The sequence below is a fragment of the Accipiter gentilis genome, chromosome 8, assembly GCF_929443795.1.
Source record: "Accipiter gentilis chromosome 8, bAccGen1.1, whole genome shotgun sequence".
NCBI lineage: Eukaryota > Metazoa > Chordata > Aves > Accipitriformes > Accipitridae > Astur > Astur gentilis.
The window spans coordinates 7641413-7665821 of NC_064887.1; the positions used below are offsets into that span (position 1 = coordinate 7641413).

The 24409-nt window shown below is 42.6% G+C and overlaps 2 protein-coding genes across 7 annotated transcripts in view; both read left to right on the forward strand.

The window, feature by feature from the left end:
- Nucleotides 1-16998, forward strand: part of RAB3B (RAB3B, member RAS oncogene family) — a 60109-nt gene extending 43111 nt beyond the window's left edge. For 5 of the 6 annotated variants that reach the window (XM_049808673.1, XM_049808678.1, XM_049808674.1 and 2 more), the window contains 3 exons: nucleotides 2964-3082; nucleotides 10979-11103; nucleotides 14812-16998. In XM_049808673.1, coding sequence (XP_049664630.1) covers nucleotides 2964-3082; nucleotides 10979-11103; nucleotides 14812-14999 — 432 coding nt within the window. In that variant the 3' untranslated portion in view covers nucleotides 15000-16998. The remainder of the gene's footprint in view (nucleotides 1-2963; nucleotides 3083-10978; nucleotides 11104-14811) is intronic. The other variant, XM_049808679.1, reaches the window with a different exon arrangement.
- Nucleotides 16999-21038: 4040 nt separating this feature from the next.
- The window catches only part of NRDC (nardilysin convertase), a 31595-nt gene continuing 28224 nt past the window's right edge, over nucleotides 21039-24409 (forward strand). The window contains exon 1 of the mRNA XM_049807180.1: nucleotides 21039-21379. Coding sequence (XP_049663137.1) covers nucleotides 21045-21379 — 335 coding nt within the window. The 5' untranslated portion in view covers nucleotides 21039-21044. The remainder of the gene's footprint in view (nucleotides 21380-24409) is intronic.

A 24409-nucleotide genomic window follows, 5' to 3' on the forward strand; every position in this document is an offset into this window, starting at 1 on the left:
TATTTTATTTGTGTTGAAGTACCTGGGCGGGGTGGGGGTGTTCACTGAAGCTAGCATAAAACATGGTGTAAGTCAAGAAAATTAAGCCAGTTTATAGCTGTCTAAGAAGCTAACATAACCTGAGGTAAAAAATCACTTCAGGGTGATATTACAAAGATTCAAATGGATTTGGAGAAATGCAACTAAAAACCTTTAAGGGGAGATGACATGCTCTGTACCTGTACAGTAAAACAGAGAGAGGAATCCATCAGTGACTCACATAGAGATGAATCACATCTCTGCATTGTACCACATGGCTACCAGGGCAAGGTTATGAATAAACTTTACATACCATGAAATATAGGATGCCTCCCCCCCGCCTCTCCCCGATAACCTGAGAAGGCAGATACCTAAATATATACTAATGAATATGCAGATTACCTTCCTAATGAGGTAAGTGCATTGTCCACCAGAGAACAGGTTATGACTAAGCAAATGCATGTAGCCCTTTGGGGTTCTGAACCTCCTGCAGCCAAGTCCCTGTCTCGCTAATGTATAAATGGGGGCCCACCCCCACACGCAGGGGGTTCGCAGGCAGAATACTGAAATCAACAAACCAGAATTACTACATTTCAGAGCTTTCAGACAATAGCATAGTTTGCCTTTAAGATAGATGAACTCTGTGGGCTGAGTCCAGTTCCTCACTGAGCCGAGGCACTGAAGATGGTACCTGGGCAGGTTTTGGAAGCCACCCTCAGAGTCCCTTGGGGCTGCTTCCCAGGACAGCCTGGATGTACATCCTCAGAGCGAACTCCTTGCTCTGAGCCATTGTCAAATTTAATTTCTTTCCAAATTATTCTGCATGTGGCTAGACAATGTGTCTTGCAGTTGCTTACTGTCTGGTCACAGCCTCATGCTCTAAGCCGAAATGAGCACTAGTTAAACACAGAGCAGAAAATAGAAGATGAGATAGAATAACCTGGGAATGCAAACATAAAACAATAATGCTGTGAGCATGAGAACTAAAGAAGCCCGACTTCCTATGGATTTGTTTCTTTTTGTTGGTTGCAGGATCTGAGAACTTACTAATACTGATTTAGGTCTTTCTCCTAATGAGGTATGAAGAATGCCTCTCTCCTGTGGATCCTTTGGTGTTGGAAAAAGATAAGCATTGTACTTAAGCTTTTTTCCCCAGCTAAGGTATACTTAAGGTCTCTCTTTTTCACCTTACCAACTATTTTTGTGACATTTGTAAGAATGTACCTTTGAGAGCATTTCCCCTCAGTCAAATTTGATCACAAGTCAGAATAGTTGTAATGAGCATATACACATGCATGTGTGGAGACTGATGATTTAATAAGCCTCATATCCTTAGGAAATCACGCTAAAATAAAGCAACTACCATGTCTCTGAATAAACAGAACACTACTATTGCTGCTGAGACCTGCCCCACTTGAAGAAGTATAGTTGGGATCTAGTTGGTTTAGCTGTTCAGCAGCTAAGCGAGGTTGTGGTGTCAGTGAATACGAGAGTGCTCTGTGATGGATTTATCAACGGCAGGAGAAGAAATAGTCAGTCAGGCTGCAAGGTGTAGTGTGTAGTCCACCTCATTCTGGTGGTACTTGTCAGGAGGGAGCAGGACTATTACTCAGCCGTTGTGCAATGCCTCGCTGTGATCAGCCAATGGACTACCCTGTCTTGAAATAAATGCACAAGTTTCAAGGAAAAATCGCTTCTTTTTCCAGAGGATTGGTGGAGAAACAGCAAGATTCCTGCTGCATAATCTCTCCACTAGGAAACTAGCAGTGTTACAGCTGTGGATAGTCTCACGGTAGTGCAATAGGCAGAGCCTTTTAAGCAAGCCGCAGGGAGCTTATTTACAAGCGCTTTCCTCTTACAGAGAGCCTCTGTGATATTCTGGTGCAGAACAACAGGCGATCATTGATGTTTTCCCCTTTCATAGACTGACTAGCATGTGTTCTGGAAGGGCCAACACTGTCTCTTGCATGCAGCAAAACCAAAACTGCATGTATGGGAATGATGGACAGGAGGATGAAATGTGTTTGTTCAAATGATAGATAACTCCTGAATGAGAGATACATTAAGCAAGTGACTTCTTTTCTTGGTTCAGAAGGCAGGTCCAGAGGGAACAGATTCGCTACAGGACTGCTGATCTGATGTAGAAATGTTCCTCAGTTTAAGAGCAGGCACCTAAAATGTGAGGAATAAATGGTGTTGGCGTCCAACAGATGGTAGTTGACATGTTTTCCAGCTGTCACAAGTATTTTGAAGTTCTTCTGTTGTATATGCCAAAGTTTAACCTCTGTGCTGCCAGACTGAACATAGAAATGACAACTGCAGGTAGAGGTGTTCTACAACACTCTATAAGTAATGAGAATTAAACTGAACCAACAGAAGAGGATTAGTAAATCTCGAATTAGTATGTGCACCTCGGACATTGTGATTGGAATATTCCGCATTAAATTCACTTTGTAGAATAATTTTTGTTGCATCAAGTCTTTAATTGTCTCTAACCTCAGGTAAGAACCGAGTCACCTGCAGCATCTATCTCAAGGATTTTTTCCCGACTGTGACACTAAATTGCAACACATAAATGTCTTTTGCCTGGTACAGTCCTGGACTGTTCTCTGTTGCCTCTGCTTTGAAGTGTCAGCTTTCAGTGAACTCTGCTAACATTTTATTATTGCATTGAGGCTGAGGCAGAGAAGAGCAATTAAAGGGTTGAAATCTTTGGTATTTTTTTAATAGTACATGTGTCAAAATGCATTTAACAAATCATAGTTGATGCAAAAGCCTAATTAATGCTAAAATGTAAGTAGAGTTCATTTCAGTTGGGAGCAAATGAGAATTTAAAAATGTATAATAACAAAAAGTGGTTGCCTTATTTTAGATACAGGACCTAACTACAACTCCTGTTTCTGAGAACTAAAGTATTAAAGCCTAAATAATCCTTTCTGTTCCAGGATACAGCTGGACAAGAAAGATACAGGACCATCACTACAGCCTACTACCGAGGAGCCATGGGCTTCGTCCTCATGTACGATATCACCAGTGAAGACTCCTTCAATGCAGTGCAGGACTGGTATGAAATATTGTTGTTACTGGGTTTGTTCGTTTTTTTGGGCAACTCTCCTCACAATTGTTTGTTGAGAACATTAGACATCCCACCCTCCATACTGCTTTGCATCATTGTATTCTTTGTTCTTCATGTAAACTCTGGGATAAATTGTTTTTTAAACACTCTTTAGAAAAAGTCCTACAGCTTCGCTTTAATTCAAATATAGTAGCATACTATAGCAGCTGTTGCATTTAAAAGTTCTAATTTATTGTAAAGAAATTAATCCTTTAATGCATTGTTTGGGCTTATGAGGTTTCTGGCTATGCTGCTAAAACAATCCAGTGGTTGGTTGAGTCAGATCTGATTTAAAATCTTATAAGGCCATATCTTTCCAAACTGCCTTAAAAAGTGTAGACACATGGAACAGTATTCACCTTGTCTAACTTGAGATAATTAAAAATCTAACTTTACCCATTTAAAACTTGTGAAGTTTAAATTAGTTGTAGTTGTAATAAGAGGAAGAAGAGCAAGTTCTAGGACAGAAAGTAAGCATACCCCTTGGAAGGGGCCTCTCTGTTACCACTGACTACAGAAAGCACCTGAACAACTCTGTAAGGCAGTGCTCAGTGTGGAATGGTGGGACGGGGGAGAAGGAGTTACCTAGTAAATGGGCAGGGTAGGGACTTAAGCCTAAAAGTAGGTACGAAACGGATTCTCAGCTGCTATAAGCTCCTCTGGCTCCACTGAATTTGGTACAAATGCAGAAACACCAGAAAATTATTTCTGGACTTTCTGATGACAAAAAGCCTGGAAATATTTTTAGTTTACAGTGAAAAAAGAAAGCACCAGGTCAGCCACTTGAAAAACTCCGTGACGTTATCAAAGCTGCATTGGTACGCAGGCTCGTCTCCCTGACATTTTGGTGCGCAATTCCCCTTCCCCACCTGGAGGCTGCCATTGTAGCTTGTGCCATCTGCCTTCTTCCTCGGGAAGAAATGTCCAATCTCACTCCATACTGTGATCTGATTTTGGAAGCAGAGCTGTGGCCCAGACCTTCGTCCTGCTCTCTTGCCTTCCAGACAAGTACATGTACAGGGCAGGGAGAGTAGTGGTCTTCCCAGAAGAGCCGGAGCACATGTCATTGCTGTGGCCATGGGCAGTGCCTGCAGCCCCCTTGGTGGTAGCTGATGGGAGCTGTTTTCTCAGCAGGGACCTAGCACATTGCCTGGGGTGAAAACATCTGAGCTGCTGCTGTGAGGTGGTGGCCACAGGCACAGCACAGATAAGCAGAAGGCTGGACCCTGTTGTTGGAGTTCATGTTCTGACATTGCATCCTCTCAAAGGGTCACCAGACTTTGTAGGAAATACAGAGCATGGGAAGGTAGAGAAAAGGCTGTGTTTATCCTCAGAAGTAATACCCCTGTGGTTCCTTTCAAATGTCTTGCAGTCATTTCTGCTTGTTACCCTGTTGCTGTATACTGCAGATAGGTATGGTCAGTGTGCAAAGAAAGGCAGTGCAGCAGTTACTGTAATCTCCCAAGTCTGAGAGATTGATTTGCAATGATCTCAGTCACTTACCAGGAGCATGTGACATATGATGGCTATGGCACTGGCTCTTAGTATCCAGCTCAGTCTGGCTTTTTTGCTGGACACATATTCTCTATGCCCTAATCTAAGTTGCAACTCCAAAGCTGCAACAACATGGTTTGTTGTTTCTAGTAATTTGGCCTTCTTTCAAGGCTGCCCATTATTTGTTCTCATTGTCCACTGAAGCAGTCAGTCGTGATCATTGCATCTAAAGATGTAGTCTCCACTTTCACCCCATCTCCAGTGCCATGACACCATGCTGCAGAAAGTGAACTGCAACAGCTTCCCTGAGCTGTCCTTCAGCAACTAATGATAGAGGAATAAATTTTTCTTTGGTAGAAACACAAACCCAAAGGCTTTGCCAAGACCAGGTTCCTCCATGCGGCACACCCTCCACCAACCTCGGATGAAGCTGTTTCTGCAAATGTCTGCACAGGGATTTTTTCCATAGGCATGCTGGCACATGAGCTAGGGCAATATCTTTCACTGAATTATAAATATTTTCAGCTAGGTTCCCTGATGAAACAAGGTATATATGACCAGTTTGTCTGTCTGTCTGTTGGTTCCTCTCTAATAAGTTTTACTTACCAGTTTTAACTTAGCAAAAAAATACCAAATCTCAATCTATGAGCTGCCAGTATGAGCTACTATTTTAACATTTGCACGGGTAAAGTTTAACCTGAAGCTTTGTATTGGAGATGGTCTAACATCTGTTCCATCAAAGGCAATGGTGCAAGAGCATAAGAATTAGGAATGGCTGGCTTTGTGTATTTGACTTCATGTCTTCCTGTGCTACAGGGACCTTATGAGTATCTTTGCTAAGACCACCTTATCAGCCAAAGGACAGAGGTGAACCATCACTGTTGCTTTTTACTCTGTATGTCAGGAATCTTTCCAACCATCAGTTTTAAGATTCTGAGCACAAACGACGTAGTGTGGCAGATAAAATCGGCCTGTGGTAGCCCATTTCCTTCCTTTTGAAGCTCGTCCAAGGGAGAGGTGAGGACTGTAGCAAAGCAGCATCGCTGTGCCAGCAGAGTCCTCTAGTGGCCATGCGGCTAAGAGACGTTTTTTCCCAGTCTGCAAAATTGCTTTCTAAACTTCCAGAGGGACAAGAAATGGAAACAAAAGCTTGTCTGGTGCTGTGCTGCTATATCACCCTCTGCCATTTGCTAGCATAGCAAGAAGGTAGGATTTTTTTGTGTGTGTGGTTTTTTTTTGTTTTTTTCCCACCATGCTGGGTGATATGCTTCAAAAAAACTTTACACTGGATCTGGACTTAAGTCAGGAACCATTCTCTCTGCGGCAAATTAAGCTGTCTACTACTTCAACTCCTTTAGCTCAGAGTCTTTATGTCCATGAGCCTAGTCCCTTCTTCAGGTCAAGTGAGAGACAGCAGCAGTATGGCTAACAATAAAAACAGAGCCCTAACACTCCTGCAGTGCTTCTGTTCAGTGCTGGTGAGAGGATGGAGTGGCAGCAATTGGGAAGCTGCACAGGCTGCAAAGTCAGTAGCATGCCCTTGCTGCTCAGCTCTGCCCTGTCTCATCCATCATGCATGGGTTGAACAGCCTTCCTGCTCTCCCTGCTGTGCCCAGGAGGGAGGACCTCCAGAAGAGTGAAAGGGCTGGAGCCAGAAGGTTTGGGATGTGAGACGGTCTGATGGGAGGACAAGTGCCTGAACCACCTCTTCTCCACTAATGAAGCTGTTATTCTCAGTAGTGTTGCTCCTAGGTTCCCAGGAAATGGCAAAGTTGCAAGCTGCTTTTTAGAATGATAGAATGGTTTGGGTTGGAAGGGACCTTAAAGATCACCTAGTTCCAACCCCCCCTGCCGTGGACAGGGACACCTTCCACTAGACCAGGTTGCTCAAAGCCCCATCCAACCTGGCCTTGAACGCTTCCAGGGAGGGGAGGCATCCACAACCTCTCTGGGCAACTTGCAAGGAACGTGTGTGGCCCGATACGTGAGTTGCCTCTCTGCTTGCAGAGGTTTAGGTGAGGCTGCAACAAACCACGCTGGTTCTAAGACCATACTTCAACCCTTACTGAAATTAAATGGGGCATATACCTAGACCATATGCAAAAGCTAACAGCAATGATCCTCCCGGGTCTTCTTACATCCTGCAAGTTTCCAGAAATTATAGCAATTAATCCTACACATCCTTTCTCTCTTTTGAGTGTCCTGCTATCCTAGCTGGATAGTGATGCGTTTTTCAGTATCCAGCTACAGTAAATAAATAATACTGTTAAGTTGAATATTTTGTCATAAATGCAGCATGATGCAGCAGATCAGCTGCCCTTTCAGATGTTGAGAATCAATCAGCAGTACTCAGTTAATATGAATTAAATCCAGTAAGGAACCTGTTAACCTTCCCAGTTATTTCTAAAACAGCATATGTGGATGGGATTTGAGTGTTTTCCTGGCATAAAAAGATGAGCAAGGCCATCTGCCATGTAATCATGGGACTGGGTTCATAAAGCAAATGCAATCAAGCTTACAAGGATACCTCAAGAAAATAATTAGCAAATAAAATACGGAGTGAGGCCCCTTCCACTAACTTTTGGCTGCTTTCCATCCCAGTCCATTCTCATTGGCTGGTAAGAATTTCCCACCTGAATATAATTCCTGGATCCTAAAATTGTGCCCATTCACAAAACCTTGGAATGGGTCAAGTTGTGTACAGTAGTAATCTGTCTTTTAGAGTAGGACGTTCTCCAGTCTAAAGCTTGTTCCTTCTTGCTGGTGCCCTGCCCATTGCTGTCTAGTGATTCAGGTTTTTTAAGATGCTGTGTAAGCAGGCTGTCAACATGAATCTCAGCCCATCTCACTGCTTTCTCTTGTACCGTCTCTTCCTGCAGAGTTCCCTACAGAAAACAAGCCAAAAGCATGAACAAACAGCTGAACCAGTGACCTAGCACTCCAAGTAAGCTCTTGCCCATGACAAACTCTTACCTTCTGTTGAACTCATAGGGGTGTGCATAGATCTCAAAATTCATTTTCATAATTACACTGAAATTATAGGAAGGTAGCCTCGTGCAAAGTCAGCTATCCATCAGAGAGAAATGTTTTCCCTTCTAGACTTCTCCAGCATCTTAGAGCTTATATCTTCCCTCTAGCTGGCAAATTCCCATAGCAGGTTGTGCTCACTAGCCTTATTATTCTCTGAGCCTTTTCATGAAGCTCCAACATCCCCTCTAAAACTGCCTCCTGTGTATGTGTGGTGCACTTTACTTCTCATCTCTGGCTCATTGGCATGTGACTGTTTTAACAGCCTCCTGACCTGGCCTCACCTGCCCACAAGGGAAATGAGAATATCTCTTCCAGTCTGCCATATGATTTCTTCCTTGGGTGATCTTTTTACCTCACCCTTCTTATGGGTGGATGTCCTAAAGAGGATTCTGATTTGCTTTGTGTCATTCCAGAAATACTTCTTCTAAACCAAGTAAAGGCACTCTTTCTCCTGAATGAGGAGGATCATGACTGAATAATAAGATGTCTTTCCTGTAGGGTGAGTGAAAGGGTTAAATGAGCTTTCATGGCTCTCCGCTCAGTTTCTAGATTTTTTTTTAGTAGGCTCCTTTGACAGTTATTATTTGACATTGACTTGATGGTTTTGCATGTAGATAAATCAGTGGTTTGTACCTCATTTGAAACTGTACTGAAACTAGAATATACTCAGCATTTGATACTGTAAAGTAAAAAGAAAATATTATGGAAACTCTGCTTTAGGCAATCTATACAATTTCGTAGAAGGGAAGAAAAAATTGGTTAAATTTAACTTAGATTTAAGTGACAGCTGGGTTCACAAATTGTTGGCCTTATTTATCCTTAAGGCTGATCTCCAAATTAGGCTGTTGATATATCCATGTAACCGTGAACCTGAGACTATTTTTCTTCTACGTGCGAAGCATAAAAACCATGCTTTATCATTAATTTGGGGAATTCAGCACAAATAAGTCACAGCATTGTTACTGTGTCACAGAAATACGTTTTTCCGAGTGTGTATATTGGATTGCCCTGGTAGTTGTTGAAACATCTCAGTTGCACAAGCCTTTTTATTTACTTTTCCAAAAGCTTCTGGAAACTTGCTGCCTTTCTTTTTGTATGGGGGTCAGGTTTCTTTTAGACATTCTTCTTCATAACTTTTGTTTGTTTGTTTTTATTCCTAGTAAGTGTAAATGGCAGTGTTCTGCCAGAAAGGCTTTTCACTAACTTGTGCAAAACAAGTAGAAGGATGAGGTTCTGTTGGAGATCCTTTGTGCTTTTTTCTTCTTTTTCATTTTCTAAGTAATTCTGTTTAAATAGCTAAGATTTGGCAGTGTGTCTCCATATGACCCCCCAGGGGCTGAAATGAATCAAGAGGGGAATGGGAGTCAGAAGAGAAGCCTGGTTATAGGTGTTTTAAATTGAACCTGGAAAGACTTTCTTTCTCTTTATTGCTCATAGAGGGAGACTGGGGAGATTTCATCTTCCTGGGCTTTGGTTGATTTCTGAGGTCATCCCTTTCTGTGATGAGCCTTGAGAAACCCCAGAGTACTGCATAAACTCATCACAGACTCATATTAGCTCTCACAGGGCTTGTCTGCAGGGAGGCACTCAGCAGGCTGAAAGTGGAGGAGCCCAAATTTGGATTGGAGTGAGTGCCTTTCCAGGAGGAGACTAAGAAGAGCAAGAAGTTTTACTGCACAAAGTCCTTTATTATTTCTGCATGTTGCAGTATGGGTCTGAGCTTGTGCAATGGGCTTCATTTAGGTTTATGCTTTCCAGTGTAATCCAAACAGGGTGCTGCTTAAAGGCAAGTTGCACAGTGAAATGACCCCCTCTTTCATAAATATCTGTGGAGTAACATGACTGTCTGCTTTCCATGGAAAAGGCAAGTAAGCAACTCAAACTAATTAAAAATTATCATTAGTAGATCAGAGAGGGAGGCTGCTGCTAATTCAAAAGAGAAGGAATCAAGTGCTTTATTGTTAAGGGAGTTCAAGCAAACTAAAACAGAAGTAAAAATCTCAGGGGAATCCTGGCTCTCCTGGGAAATGGCAGGTTTGTCTGAAACTGCAGTGTCCTGTATGGAGGGGTGTCAAGTAAGGACAAAGAGTGGGAAGGGGAGTTAGGGACTGGAGGAGGGGTGCAGGAGGGAAGGATTGTATCGCTTCTGGCAACCTAATTACCTTTGGGAAGGAGGGAGTCTTAAAAGATAAAGCTATCTTGGTGAAGATAAAATAGGTTGGGCCAGTCTGAAAAAATGGATGAAAATGAGTGCTACCAAGCTAACACTGTTCTGCTGCTGGTTCAGTGACACCTCACTGAGGATGGTGGGAAAGGACCGGCCCCTCAGGATAAACAGAAATAAAAATCTTCTGTTCTGTCATAGAAAAACTATAGAGGCCAAATGTAAGGTCAGAGTCCTGGGATCCACAGCTAGCTCCACTCCAGTTTTCAGCACATGAGCCACAGAGACCTTTAGAGGCTTTAAGTTCATCCCAGTGCTCCTGCTTAAGCTCCGATGCACTTGATCCCTCTGTCATTGAAGTTAGCATTTGTCTGCTACTTGCCGTCTGTCATTGCATCTGCTCTTTCCTTGTTTAGGTATCACTTAATCCTGCTGGGTTCAAATATTAGCTCACAGAGCCTTACCTTGATCCCATATCTTCCCAATTTGGTAAATTTCTGTTTCTCTTTGGCAATTGTTTCCATGTTTCTATGCAATTTTCAGTGTCCATGAACCAGTTTTCCTGTTTAAGCAAAGATGACTTGATGCTTCCATCTGTCTGACTCTCAAAACACAATTTCTTCTGGTGTTACTAAAACTCTGCAGCAAATGTGCTGCAGAAAATGAGCATCTTTTTTGTCTGCTCTGAATTATCGTTAGGCATTTTACAGGAAGTGGTAAATCTAGGATGAAGTGTGTATCTATTGTATGGCTTTCTCTATAGGGACAATATCCTTAAGAGGTGTAATTGATTGTTGTTCCTTTGACAGATTACAGCTGAAGGAGAATAAACTTTAGAAGAATGCTTTTTTGTGCCTAGACTTCAAAAATTATTCAATTCAGCTTTTTGTCTGGGTCTCATGGTCTTTAAAACACTTGCAAAATCTTAACAAGAAACTGTATTGTCTCACAAAGTCAAAGAGTAGTAAAATAGAATGGTGCTATAAATTACATTATCTGCATTCATGCTTTATGTGTAAGCTTGGTCATTTGTCTTTTAACCAATATACGGTCGAGATATTGATGCTGTCATTAATGGTACTTGTTTTCATACTTAACATACAATTCTATTTTGGCATGGCTGATGGGAAGTAACACTCTTTTTTGAACTGCTGTAGGGCCACACAAATCAAGACTTACTCCTGGGACAATGCACAAGTGATCCTGGTCGGAAACAAATGTGACATGGAGGATGAAAGAATTGTTCCTGTGGAGAAAGGGAAACATCTGGCAGATCAGCTAGGTACATGTCAAAGCTTTCCTTTTTACTCTTTTTCTTCTGCTTCTTTATGCTGTGTTCCTTTTAATTTGTATGATAAAAAGTGCTTCCAGCAGTAATTCTTTAATAATGGTATCACAGCTAAGAAGCGTAATATGTTCGAGGTCCTTATTTTACTTGCTTTGTGCTGAATACTACCTTCTTGTAGTGTTGCTGTATCTGTAAAGCTAATATCTAAGGATGTCAGGAAGATAAAGTTTGTCTGGAGAGAAAAGCTTTTATTACCTCAGCAGAATGAAAAGAGAAAAAAGTTTTCATAAACACAATTCTGTCTCCAGTTCTCGAACTACCATATAGTCATTTTCAGAATGCAAACATTGATTTTTGTAGAAGATTTTTTTTTTTTCAACTAAACAATGAAAAAAAAGTTTCTATATCAGAACTGTAGACTTGAGTAAAATATACTTTAAAAATGTACCAGGCTTCTCTATCCAGGTAGGGAAATGACATTATGTTATTGATATGGGATAGAAAAAGCAAAACAGCTCAACTGAGAGGAAGATGGGATTGCAACGAAAATTGTAGAATGAACAGCAAAATAAACACCTCCTAATTTCTCATTTATTTATTATTTTCCATTATATATTATAGCACATATGATCTTTTTTCAGGGCTTCTGTATTAAGATTTAACTATATTGTCATCTTTTAAAGAATTCATAGTGGCAAGTAAATCCTGTTAAAATTTAATTCAGTTAACAGTGGAGACCTTTACAGTGGGCATATTGTAAATATTCATTTAGCTTGTAAGAGTAGAGATACTTACCAGACCCAAAGGAATTGCCATCATCCCCAACTTATAAAATCTTAAGTTGTCTTCAATTCTTAAGCAGTAATTGAAGGGTGCATAATATATTGTTAAACTGGGGGTACTGGAGTTCTAGTACACGTTGCATACGTTGTTGTAGTTTAAAGTGTGACCTTGATCAAATTGCTAATTATGGTTAAACCTTAGATAATGTGTATTTATTAGTTAGGGGTTTGGTTTTTTTGGTTTTTTTTTGTTTTTTTTTAATGAAGGGAAAGTATAGAAAACCTGTTCATGGATGAGTATAAAGTATGGCTTTGTGATAGGGACCTGTGTGATATAAACAAAAAGATGGTCACTGTTCCAAAGAATTAAGAGTAATCAGATTATTTTTTCAGGTTTCAATTGCAAAAAAAATAAGCATGTCTGCAAAGGCCTGCAGGTTTAGAGCCTTCAAGTGTAAATTCTACATATGCTGAGCACAAAGGGGTCTCATTCATGACTGAAGCCTTGAGGCACTGCCATCATAAAGAAATAATGAGCAAATATCAAACTAAACCCTCTAATTTGCCATCATCATTATTATTATTATTGTAATAATAATTCTTTACATATAGGACTAGCAAAGCAAAGACATGGTTAGTTTGCAAAATCAGTTATGGGCTCTTTTTTACACATCAGAATTTAATTTGCTTTTGAAAATATGAATGTGAATAACCTCATTTCCTGGCTTGCAGACTCTCAAAACCATTGTGAATGCATGTGTGCCCACAGATTTTGCAAGAGTGATTACACTGTTAGTAGTTAAGATTTGTCCAGAACAATGTAAGAGCAAACAGAGAGTTTTACTGGAACTCCCACTCCTATTTGGACTTCGAATGTTTTTCTCCCCCCCAAATTAATCTGTTTGTTTAAATACAAACTTGGCATCTAGAATCTGAATCCTTTACGTATGGGACACTTCAAAGCACACACACACACACACACACACAGAGTTACCATAGCAACTGACTCCATCAGTAGGAAACTGTTCTGCTGAAGAATCCCCAGGTCTGCTCCCGACCTGTCCATGTGGTTGTCTGGCTCACCCTGGAGAAACATACCCCACTGCAAAGCAAAACAAAAGCTAACCATGCCTTTGGAAAGTGCTGTCCCCGTCCTCCTCTTCTGTAGCCTCCCAAAATCCTAAATGCTCTTTTTAAGAGGGCTGAAAAACATATGTGGTTTTATCAGTAATTTTTTCCTTGTATTAACTGTGCTAATGTGTACAGCATTATCTGAAATTACTTTCTGTGTTAGGTGGGAGGAATCTCTTTAATTGACTATTGACTGCTTAAACTGCTAGCTTTCATTATAATGATTCTCATAAAGGTTATTCTTCAGCATGTTTATCTACGTTTGTATACTGACATTAACATCATTGAAATAATTTCCTAATCAGATTAAGAAATTGTTACTGGCCTGAACGTGAACTAAACCAAAACAGATTCAGCCACAGAAGCTAAACCAATGTTTGACTGACAAATATCTAAGTTCAGTTCTCTGATTTCTTGTGCCTTTTGTATACATTTTTAATCATCATCAAAGACAGCAAGTGGAGCAGACAGAACCCTCACCTGATGCAGGACAGCTGTCCTTGTTTAGTAATGAGGCAAACATCTCCACCATCACGTCACCTGTTGTCCCGTGATTTTTAAAAAGTGTTAAAATGGGGTAGATAGCTACTTGTTATCTCACACATCAAGGTGACTTGGTCTACCAGCAGTGGTGGACTAATCAGTTAAGATGATTTATCTTTCCCTTGGTTTGTGGCAGATTCAAAGAAAACTGATGCAATGCAGAATGCCCCCAAAATGAAGCACAGCAGCATGTAGCTTACTGCAAAATAAACTCTCCATGGTGCTTGAGCTCTTGCTGTTGGCAATATAATAACCTGGTAGAACAGAAACAACAGCCGTTGTAAGTGATGGTTGGCCTTTGAGTCCCCTGGGGTTAGAAAGATAAAGAAATGCTTCACAGCTCAGTGCACTTTTGCTGGCTGAGGCAGGGTTCAGGCTTGTCTGTGAGAAGGCTGGTTCTTGCGTAGCACGGGCTGTCAACGGGAGGCAGCAGGAATAGCTGTCTGTGTGCCATCCCCACCCTGACATAACTCCAGCCTTGCTGGTTGGTTTGTTTTTTTTTTAATCAGAAAGGGTCAGTGTTTGAGAATCTGTACTCATCCCTGCAGCTAGGAGCTGGTGCCTGGACACAGCAATTACTCTATAGGAGGCACTCAACATTATTTGTAATTCAGCAGTGCTGAACGGCCCTTGTCAGGATGGGTGCTCTGTCGTACCATGTGCTGTACAAGCATTAATCACCCTGAAGAGCTTTCCATCTCATCAGACAAAGAACGGGGAAAAAAGGGGCCAAAATCGTGGAGCAGGAAAAACAGGACCAAAATCGTGGAGCATTCCGCTCGCAAGTGCAGGAGTTGGTCAGCAAAAGGAATATGACCACGATCTCGCCTCTCTTTCTGCTCTCTGCTCTTGCCAGATTGCAGTAGTGGTTCGTAATGTAAGCCTGGCCCCGTTGCACAGGGGTGGATGGAGCCCAGGAAGGACCCCTCCGTACATTACCTGTCAGTGGCCTTGGGAGAATTCGACTTCCTTGTCCTGAGTTTATTCAGATCTGTATCATCTGCAGACGTGTTTACCAGGGCTGTGGTAGGGATCCACTTATGCCTTTGACTCCTACTAATGCTTGATAAATTTTAGAAGTATTTCTGCTCAGTATTCTGAGACTGTGGGAATCAACTGAGCTTAAGAATTGTCTAATGTCTTGTTTTCTTAAGGTGAATTCTGAAAAAAATGGTTAGTATTTTAAAAATCATCTCCATTATCATCAGTCACTATTGATATTTTTTTTCCCCACTTTTTCTCACAGGTTTTGACTATTTTGAAGCTAGTGCCAAAGAAAACATCAACGTAAGGCAGGTGTTTGAGCGTCTGGTGGATATAATCTGTGAAAAGATGTCAGAGAGTATAGAATCAGACCCTTCCAGGGGCACTTCTGGAAGGAGCATGCGACTCACAGACAACCCACCCCCTTCGCAGCAGAATTGCTCGTGCTAGTGACCTTTCCTGCTGAGAAATGTCCTTCTTTCCTGACTAAATTTTATCTTTTCATTTGTAAGTGGTGCATTATCATGTAGTCCAAAGGCAGAAGTCTCTGTTGTAGGAAACTGGTATGTTTGTTTAATGTGCTGGAGTGTTAATATTATGTATGTGTTTCCTCATCCAATACTTTAAAACACAAAAATCTGAATAAATATTGTAAGTGCACCTAGTGTTAATGTCAGTTACACTGAAGAAAAAGAATTGTATAGTGTTGCAGATGTTATTTCCACAGAGAATGTTGCATTTTTCATTATAAATTCCTCTACTGCAGAAAGAGGTTTTTTGTCAAGAACAGCAGGAAACATAAAAACCAATTAGAAGGGAACAGGTCTAAAAGAAAATGGGGAAAAAAAATCTCTTATAAAGCAAGAATTTAAAAAAAAAAAATCAATCCCCAGATATTTTGAGAGTCATTATTGCTGTCCTCTAGACAGGGACCTCAGTTTTTCTGTATGATGGAGCAGAAAGCAGTGCATTTCCATCTGACAGTTTGAGGTCCTCCAGAGAGCAGAGAGGAAGGGGGAGGTGGATTTTGTGTCAAGCCTCTAAACAGAGGAAGAGTGCATGGAGGAATCAAAGCTGCCAGGCAGGGAAAGAGGAGGAGAAGGCCTCGCAGCCATAACTGCATGTCTCTGTGCTCTTGCCTGGTGCTGGGTGAGGGAGCAGGAGCCCTTCCAGGGACTGCCCTTGCCTGCAACCTTCCCCGCAGTCACCAGGAACGGCTTGCAGGGTGCTGGGGGCGATGCTGCGTTCGGCACCTTGCTGTCCCTAATTGTTTGTTTCTAGAAGCCCAAGAACCGACTGTCCAGCAGCTTTTCCCCTGTATCCTGTAGTTTTACCTCTCCAGATTTGGATCTACTCTGATCAACTGCTTGATGGTGGCTTTGTTGCAGGACGAAGGAAAGGAGGAATTGGCTGCTGCATGCTTAGTTGGAGGCAAAATCTGACATGTAAGACTTGGAACAGCACTGTCTCAGAAAGATAAAAATATCAGGAGCCAAAATGTGAGTGTCGACAAATATTAGTGCCAATGTTTTTAGATTTTCTTTCTGCATTTTGTTGTTGATTTATTTTTTAATTTTGTGCTAGATGGGTGTGTGTGTGGGGGTAGTTTTTCTGGTTTCAGATTCAACCACAAATTACAATTTAAGAAAAGGAAAATTGATTAATAAAACATAACTGCAAATGAAAAATGGCAAAGACATCCTGTTAGTTATTCTGTGGACGTTTTGTTGCATCATTCTTTGAAGAGAGGAACAATTTTTAATACTTGACATCTAAAATAGTTATACTTTCAATACCTCTAAAGTTACAAAACTTCTACATCTGTGTGTAGAAAACTCTGTGTGCATTAGCCACACGCAGAGCCTGTGTTTCTCTGAAATATATGGAGGCACTGCTTTTGTGAATCTGTGAAATTACATACACTCTATGCCTTTATGATCACACACTTGTTTGCGCACCCCAGCACCAAACAGTGATTGCAAATTGTGTCTGTAAATGTAAATTAGGTGGATATGGAAAGTTTGCTGTTTTAAGGTGAAAATTCTGAAAAGTTGTATGGCTTTACCTTAGGCCCATGAACTCCTCTGACTGAGGAGACATTCTGATGTCAGAAACTGGAGTCGAGTATCTGTCCACTGCAATGTAGTTTGCTCGATCATGACACTAGGGAATGCTTTTGTAATTTCGTTCTGTTACTTCTCAAAGTGTAATAGTTCTAAGAAAAAAGCACAATATGCTGGATAAAAATGCAACTACATTGACATAGTTTGAGCTCATTGTGCTAAAGGCTTGATCCCTTCATTTGTTTGTATGTTGCTTTCAGAAATCTCTACTGTGACGTATTTTGGGTGTGTGTGATCTAGTACTGAAAGTGCAATTTGTGCAGTGCTAGGAATATGGTTATTGTATCTAAACCCCTGAAACTGCAAAATAAAGAGAAATGTAGTCACCGGGTGTGGCCCAAGAACTTGTGTGAGCTGCCTTACTAGCATAGTAGGCAATTGTGTGCTTGTATAAAGAAGGTATCTTTTTAATGCTTTTAAAATACATCAAACTACATTGATCTTTTTTGACAGAGTGATGATCCTTGAGCCCAGCGATCAGGAATCACTATGCACATTTAAAACATTTCAAAGAAAGAGATTATTTGGCCAATAAATGTGCAGTGCAGTGTTCTAATTGTAGTAGAAGCAGGTTTTAGGGCAACTTGTGTAACTAGCAAAAATAAATAAAAACTTTCACAGCAGGGAGCGATAATTTTGCGCTGTGCAGGTATAATGGAGTACCTCAGTGCAAATAATGATTTTTCAGCTCAGCAACTCAATGGTAAAATAAAGTGGATTCAGGAGAAATGGAATTTCAATTCTTTTGTTTTACTTACTTTTTTTTGCCAAGCAAAAAAGACCTTTCCCTTTTCTACCCAATATATAATTGTGTTTCATTGTCTTCCAGTCAAGTCAGATGGGTTTTTTTCTTTGTTTGTTTTTAAAGAAGAATACAAGTACCTATCAGGCCCTTCACGCTAGGATGGGCAGAATTATTTTTTACAGCACAAGCCAGCAAGTAGCTACATGGCGGTATAGTCCGAAGAACTGGAAAAGACAGTTATGAATTCTACCCTGCCCTATATTGGATATGAGGAGAAACCTAGTATTTGGTGCAGAAATCCTGTGGAGCTTAGTTCAAATAAGGAATCAAATAATCACAGGCAACTGACGTATCTCTCCATTAATATATATTTTATATATCTCACCATCTTACATTTGCATTGAAAGCTGTGAATGAATACAGAGAAAGCCTTCTGCCTTAAGTGCCATGCAGCTGATTTCAGCATCACCGGTGAGTCAACAGTAATTGTTACTTGTATTAACTTGCAAGAGGTAATGGCAGAATGTGAGACAATAATTTGTCAGGGCAAGGGAAACAACAGGCTTGCACCAAAGACAAACCCAAAAGTTCTTGATGCAGTCTTGTATAAAGCCCCCCGTTTGTTTGACTGGCAGTGCCCTAGGATAGTAGTGTTGATAAAACAGCAGGGTTACAAGATAAAAAAAGGCATGCTAGAATGTGAAAGGAATGAGGTGACTGCTCTTCACTACAATATAGCACTGCGTGCGCAGTTCTCCAGTAAAAGCCATACAGGAGGCTCTGGCTTAGACATGGATCTTGGCTTCCATCTGGTGGAGAAATAAAGCACTAAAATATCAGGTAGACATCCAGTCAAAGTTATCTTCCTAGACATCCATCACGGGGGGGGGATTAAAAATGAGAGGGGGGTTCAGATCGCTTAAAGAATCACCTCCAATTGTATTAGCAATAGAAAAATGATTTAATAGAAATTTGTATAAAAGTGGGACTTCAAAGAATTCGATGGCAAGGTTCACTCTATTACTTAGTACATGGATGAAATACACACAGGAAAATTAAATTAGAATCAAACTAAACTTATGTATATAGGGACTGAAAATGTAATAGAGTAAAATGGAATGTGGGAAAGGGTAAGGAAGTTCCTCCTGTTGAGTCACGAGGTTCAGAGGAGACCCCCTTGCTTTCTAAACTCCTGTCGGAGTCTAGGTGCAGTTGGATTGACTTCTAGTCCCAGACTTGGTCAACAGTTTATATCTAAAGGGATTATAATAGCAGCCTAAAATTCATTCACAATTGAATAAAAATCTTGACAGTAATTTAAATATAAATTTGAAAGTATTAACTTATACTGGCTGTAACATATTTAATAACTTACAATATACTTGCTATAACTTATTTAATATCTCATAATATACTTGCTATAACTTACTATAGACTATTCAGGTTAGTACATGCACGTGCATAAAGACACTAAGAGAAATACATATAAGATAATAGAAGAGAGTAAATGAGAGAGAGAAAGAGGTATACCTGTTAAAAAATACCCCTTGAGGTAAGTGAAAATATTCACGTCAAATGTTTCGGCATTTGTCTCAACAGGTGCAGGATTGAGCCTTGAGAAGCGATGAGACTCAGCCCAGGTTGTGTCAGCTTTCAGTGACAGACCTCCAATTTTCACAAACAGGAAAGTCTGCGAGCTCTGAGAGGCATCCCGGTCAGGGAGATGCTGGTCACAGCCTGCTGCGGTCCAGGACAGCTCAAAGGGCCTCACTCAGTAACGCTGTTGATAGGTTTGGGAGATAATTGACTTCTGTCATCAACAATTCACTAGAATCCCAGCTGTGCTGGAAAATAATGAGACTTTTGAGAATAACTCAAAACAGAGATACAGGATGCTCCAAAGGCTATCAGGGGAGAACTGGCTATCTCTACTCCCGTCACCCCACCTTCACCGGGCAGCAGGAGTCCTTGAGACACGCAGCGTATCTCCCTGTCTTAGCTGTGTAAGAGTTCCTGGCACAGTCAAGGGTCACTTAACCGCCCGACTCATTACACTCGCGCTAAGGCCTAGCGAGCCTTCCCAAGTTCGTAAATCATCCCAGATATGGGGAAAGAAACGCACCACCACAACATCCAGTCTAAAATATCGTCCCTGTACCACAGACAGCCCCCCTCATTTGTATTAGCCTCTGACCCCCTAACTTCGCTTTCATCATCTCTTTTGCAGTCAACATAGACTTACACAGATGTACAAAGTAACTAACAACGCTGGTCTTACAGGAATAGCAGAAAACTGAACAAGTGTGGAACAGTGCAAAAGGGATGCAGTAAGTGGAATGGCAAGCTTCTAACAACTCTCAGAGCATTACAAGAAAAGGGATCTTGGCAATGTATGCTGTTTGGAAACGCCAACTTCAAAGAGACTTAAGAGGAAAAGCAGCGTTTCTGTTGTCAAGACTTGAAATTGCTGCATCAGCACTGCAGTTTCACAGCAGGGAAAAAGTATGTTCACAAACTGGAAAATGCTGAGACCTACTGAACTAGGCCATATCAAGAATACACAGTCTCTTCTTGTTAAACAGTCATGGGTACACACTTTACGTTATTGAGGATACCATTAGGGTAAGAAAAAAAATTAAAAAACAAACCAGGAGTCAACAGTCAGCACATACTGGATCTCTCTTAACACTAGTGGTACTGCTGGCTGAAATAAAACTGTGAACTTAAGCCTAGCTCACTTAAGTGTTGAAAAATACCAGCTGAAAGCTAGTTTTGCTATCACATCAAGAGTGCGGTCTGGCGTTTTGAACCCTAAGAACAATCACAGTTCTTTAAATTGGTCCAACGTGGTTAGAGTTTGGCTTTTCCAATGACTGCTGAGGGAGATCGATGACTACGACCCCGTTTCTTCGTGCCAAGTTTCGGGGTCGCGTTCAGCACGTTCAGCTCGACCCAACCGCCGGTCCCTGAGCTACTCCCGGCTGCCGGGGGTGCCCGCCGGGGAGCCGGCCGTGCCGACGAACCCCGAACCCCACCGCTTCCCCGGCGCTTTTTCCCGCCTCTCTGCGCTGAGGCGGCTGCGCGTGATACCCTGCCTAGGGCGGCTTGCGCGAGCTGATTGGTCCTGTCAGGAGTGAGCGACAGCTACTTGGACCAATAGTTGGAGGACATGAGAGGAGAAGGCTGGCCGCCAACAACGGGCGGTTGGACGATTCCAACGCGAGAGCGGGGGGGGCAGGTAACACGACGGGAAGGCATAAGTGCCGGAACGCGACGGCACAGAGAGGAGCTAACGCGATCCGGCTCTGTTCCTCTGCCTCTCCCTCCGCTCTCGGAGTTCTCTGTCCTCTCGGTCCGATTTCTGAAAGGGGCTCCGTTTCCCTTCGCCTCTCTCCCCGTCTATGGTTTCCCCCACCCCTCCCACACCACCAGCGTTCTCTCCGCCAATCAGAGCCTTCCCCCGACCCAGTGAGGGCCTGGGATTGGTCCGTTCTCTCCAGCTGGCACCGCGGCGGGCGCTGACTGGTTGCGGTCCGGAGCCGTCGCAACCGCCACCGCTACTTCCTCGTGCGGCGGAAGCCGGCCGCGTCGCGTCGCGGCGGGGCGGGGGGCGGCCGGCGGCGGCGCATGCGCATTCTCGCGGCCGCCTTCGCACGGAGGAGCCGAGCGGTGCGGGCGGCGGCGGCGGGGGCCCGCGGCCTGGCGGGGCACGGCCGGCCGGTGCGTGCCGTTGCCCAGCCGCTGTGGTGCGGTGCGACCGCCGCCATGCCCGGCAGGAACAAGGCGGCGTCTAGCTACAGCTGCCCGGAGCTGACGGTGGGGCAGCAGGCCGGGGAAGGCAGCCGCGACGCCAGAGGCCGCTCGCCTCACGGGGAAGAGGAAGACCGCGGGGATATCGGTCCCGGCGCCAACCTCGGCGACTCCGACATCGTCAAGTCCCCCAGCGACCCCAAGCAGTACCGGTGAGGGCCGGCGGCGTCGAGCCTCTCCCCCCGCACCCCCCGGAGGCCGTTGGCCCGGGAAGGTTTGGGGTGGTTGGGGGGCTGGGGGGGGGGGGTGGTGGTGTTGAGGCAGCCCCCGGCTGGCCTCTGGGGTGGGCTGGGGCCTCCCCTCCTCGCCTGCCCGCGGAAAACCAGCCCCCGGCCGGCGGGGGGTCGGTGGGTGCCGGGCTGCACCCTGTCCCGAGCACACCGGGTGTCAGCTCAGGTGCTCAAGGTCGGGGAGCGGGAGAGTTCGGGGCCGCTCCGTAATAAATGGAGGCTGGGGGTTCACGGGTGGATTTGTTCTGAAGGTGGGCTGCCTGGTTTGTATACGGTAATAGGCTTGGGGCTTGCAACAGGGGAAAAAAAAAAAAAAATTATCAGTACTTGCTCAAAGACTCCGCTGTGGCGCTACCTTTTTGAGGCACAGTCATATAGAATTGTTAGCAGCTTCCAGGGCTTGAATTTGCAGCCCTTGTCCAGGCAGCTCCGTTCCGAAAGCGTTAAGCTGAACTGTGGAATGCAGTTGGGGTATTACAGAGCAGATACCAACTTTAAAAAGCCTCTTACTCTTTCCGTTTTAGATGAGCTTCCAGGTTTCAACAGAAGCGTGTCATTGAGTTGAGATAAAAATGACTTCTGTGTTGATATTTTGCCTGTTTTCATTTGTATGTTTTGGAGTAATACCCCTGAAAGTGCAGAAACAGATCAACTTCCCTGAGCACAGCCCACAGCATCTGTGGCCTTCTCACAGTGAGAGACTTGGCTGAGAACAGTCAGCAGAGGTTGAGCACTTTGGATGCTGTGAGGCAGTCATTCTTGAAGGAACACTTATTGTAACTTCTTTCTGTTGGGCAGAAGATTATTCAGCCCTTGTTAGAGATGCTTTTTTTTTGGTATCTTTACTTTTCGTGATGTCTAATCTGTGCAGCCAGTGGAGAATCTGCCTGAGCCTGGAACTGAATTTTGGATTTGCAGTGACATTGGTTGACAGTGAAATTCCCTGCTGGCTGCGTGAAGAGGACTGTGCCCATTGGCTTAGGGAGAAACTTGCTCCCTCCCTTCTTGCCCTACTTCCTCGCTGCTTCCTCTGGATTTCTGCCTGCCTCTCCTGCTGGCATTCTTACTCATGATACTTTGCAGGAGGCTTGTCTTCCTGCAGAGTTCATGGCTACAGAGAGTGTCAGCTTAGGAAAATTCTGCCTTTACTACCTGAAGCAGCATAGCGATGAAGCTTGGGAAGTCCATTGAAAACTGTCACTGGCTATCTATTTAGAGGCTCAGGAACCTCCTCTGCATGTGGAGAATTGGAGAGCGTGTTTGTTTATAGCATAGAATAAACTAACGCCAACATCTTCCAGAAATCCTACTGTCTGTGCTCAACAGATTTTTTTTTTCAGTTGGAAGCAGTGTGTCACATCTTTTCAGACTGATTTCCATTTGTGGGAAGTGAGGCTTGCACAGAAGGACACGAATGTTGCCCTTAGGAAGGAGAACTTCAGTGTGGCTGAAAGTAAAGCATGCCTACGTCTGCTAACTATATATCAAACCTCCTAAGGAAATGTAATGGCAGGTGATTTGATGATGCATATATGCTTTCTCCTCTGTTCATGCATCAGTGATGATGTACGCTGCAGACCAGTCACAGGGGGCTTAAAATATATCCATATGGTGACATCAGTCTTAACTTAGTGGAAAATGTTATATTTTATCTTCTCAAATACAGTGATGATAAAAACAAAAGAGTTCTGACAGATTGCAGAATGTATTTTCAAAAATGAGTTTGTTGCAACAAAAATTATTGTTGTAATCAAAGTTGGTTTTGTTCGTTAGAACTATGAGTTGGTAGCTATCTTTACTAAACTGTATGTTTTATTTAAACTCATCCATATATGGAATTTCTTGGGCTTGTATTGCTTGTTATTTGGTAATTTGGGAAACAAAAACATTTCTTTAAGTGTTTGCCATGCATTGATATGTATTTTAATATTTACTTAACTGCTAAACAACTATCATTGATGTAAGAAAAAACTTGGTGTGAGAGCAATACTGTTTAAATTTGTCCAGGATGTTTAAATAGTATCTTTAAGAATTTGAATTTTCTTTTATATTTAAGCCTTATTTGTATCAATGCCTGTACAGTTCTTCAAAAAAGCAATTGGACGATGCTTGCTTCTGTTGCTACATTAAGTGATTGCAGTTTTTATACTGTATTTTGCATACCAATTGATAGTTGTGTATTGATTACACTTGTCCTTTTCCATTGGTCTGAAACATGGAAAAAGTAAAGAACACCTATGTCAGTTGGTGCCTCTGCTCAGTATAAACTAAACTGCTCTAGATTCTCCTGAAGTGAAATCTGATAGCCTTCAACAGTGGCTTAGTTCAATTGTCGCCTTGCTGCTGGGTCCTTTCTGTCCTGGTATGTAACACCCATAAGCCTGAGGATGAGTAATGTAAAATTAGTATCATCTGCTCCATTAGTTTAATGGAGGTGTGTGGAGATGATCAACAAGAGCTACTGGATACACCTGGCTAAACAGGCTTATGGCAAATATTTTTTTCTGGAAGAATAGCACTATTCTCTTCTCTGCTTTCTGTGACTATTTATTGATCACTGGGAAGCCAGTTTTCTTTATGGGCCATGAAAACCTGAAGACAGTTGTATGCAGAGTTGAAGATGATGATGGTTGTGCTGGAAGACATGCTGTAGCAATGTCGACTTGTCAGTCTGGGGCTCGTGCTCTGAGCTCCCCAGCGGCTGAAGCACCCGTGTGTACAGTATATCTGTTTTTTAGGACCCCTGTTGTGCACTCAGAATTGCTGCAGCTGCATAATGCAACATATGTATATGATGCAAACAGTTAACAGACAGGATTTCAGCATGTGTGGATGATGAACTTTGTAGCCAGACGTTAGCATGGATCTAGTACTATCTGTACCTCCTGCGGTTACTCATAGCATCTCTACAAGTTATACACTATGTGCTGTAGTTTGAGTAAAAATGCACTC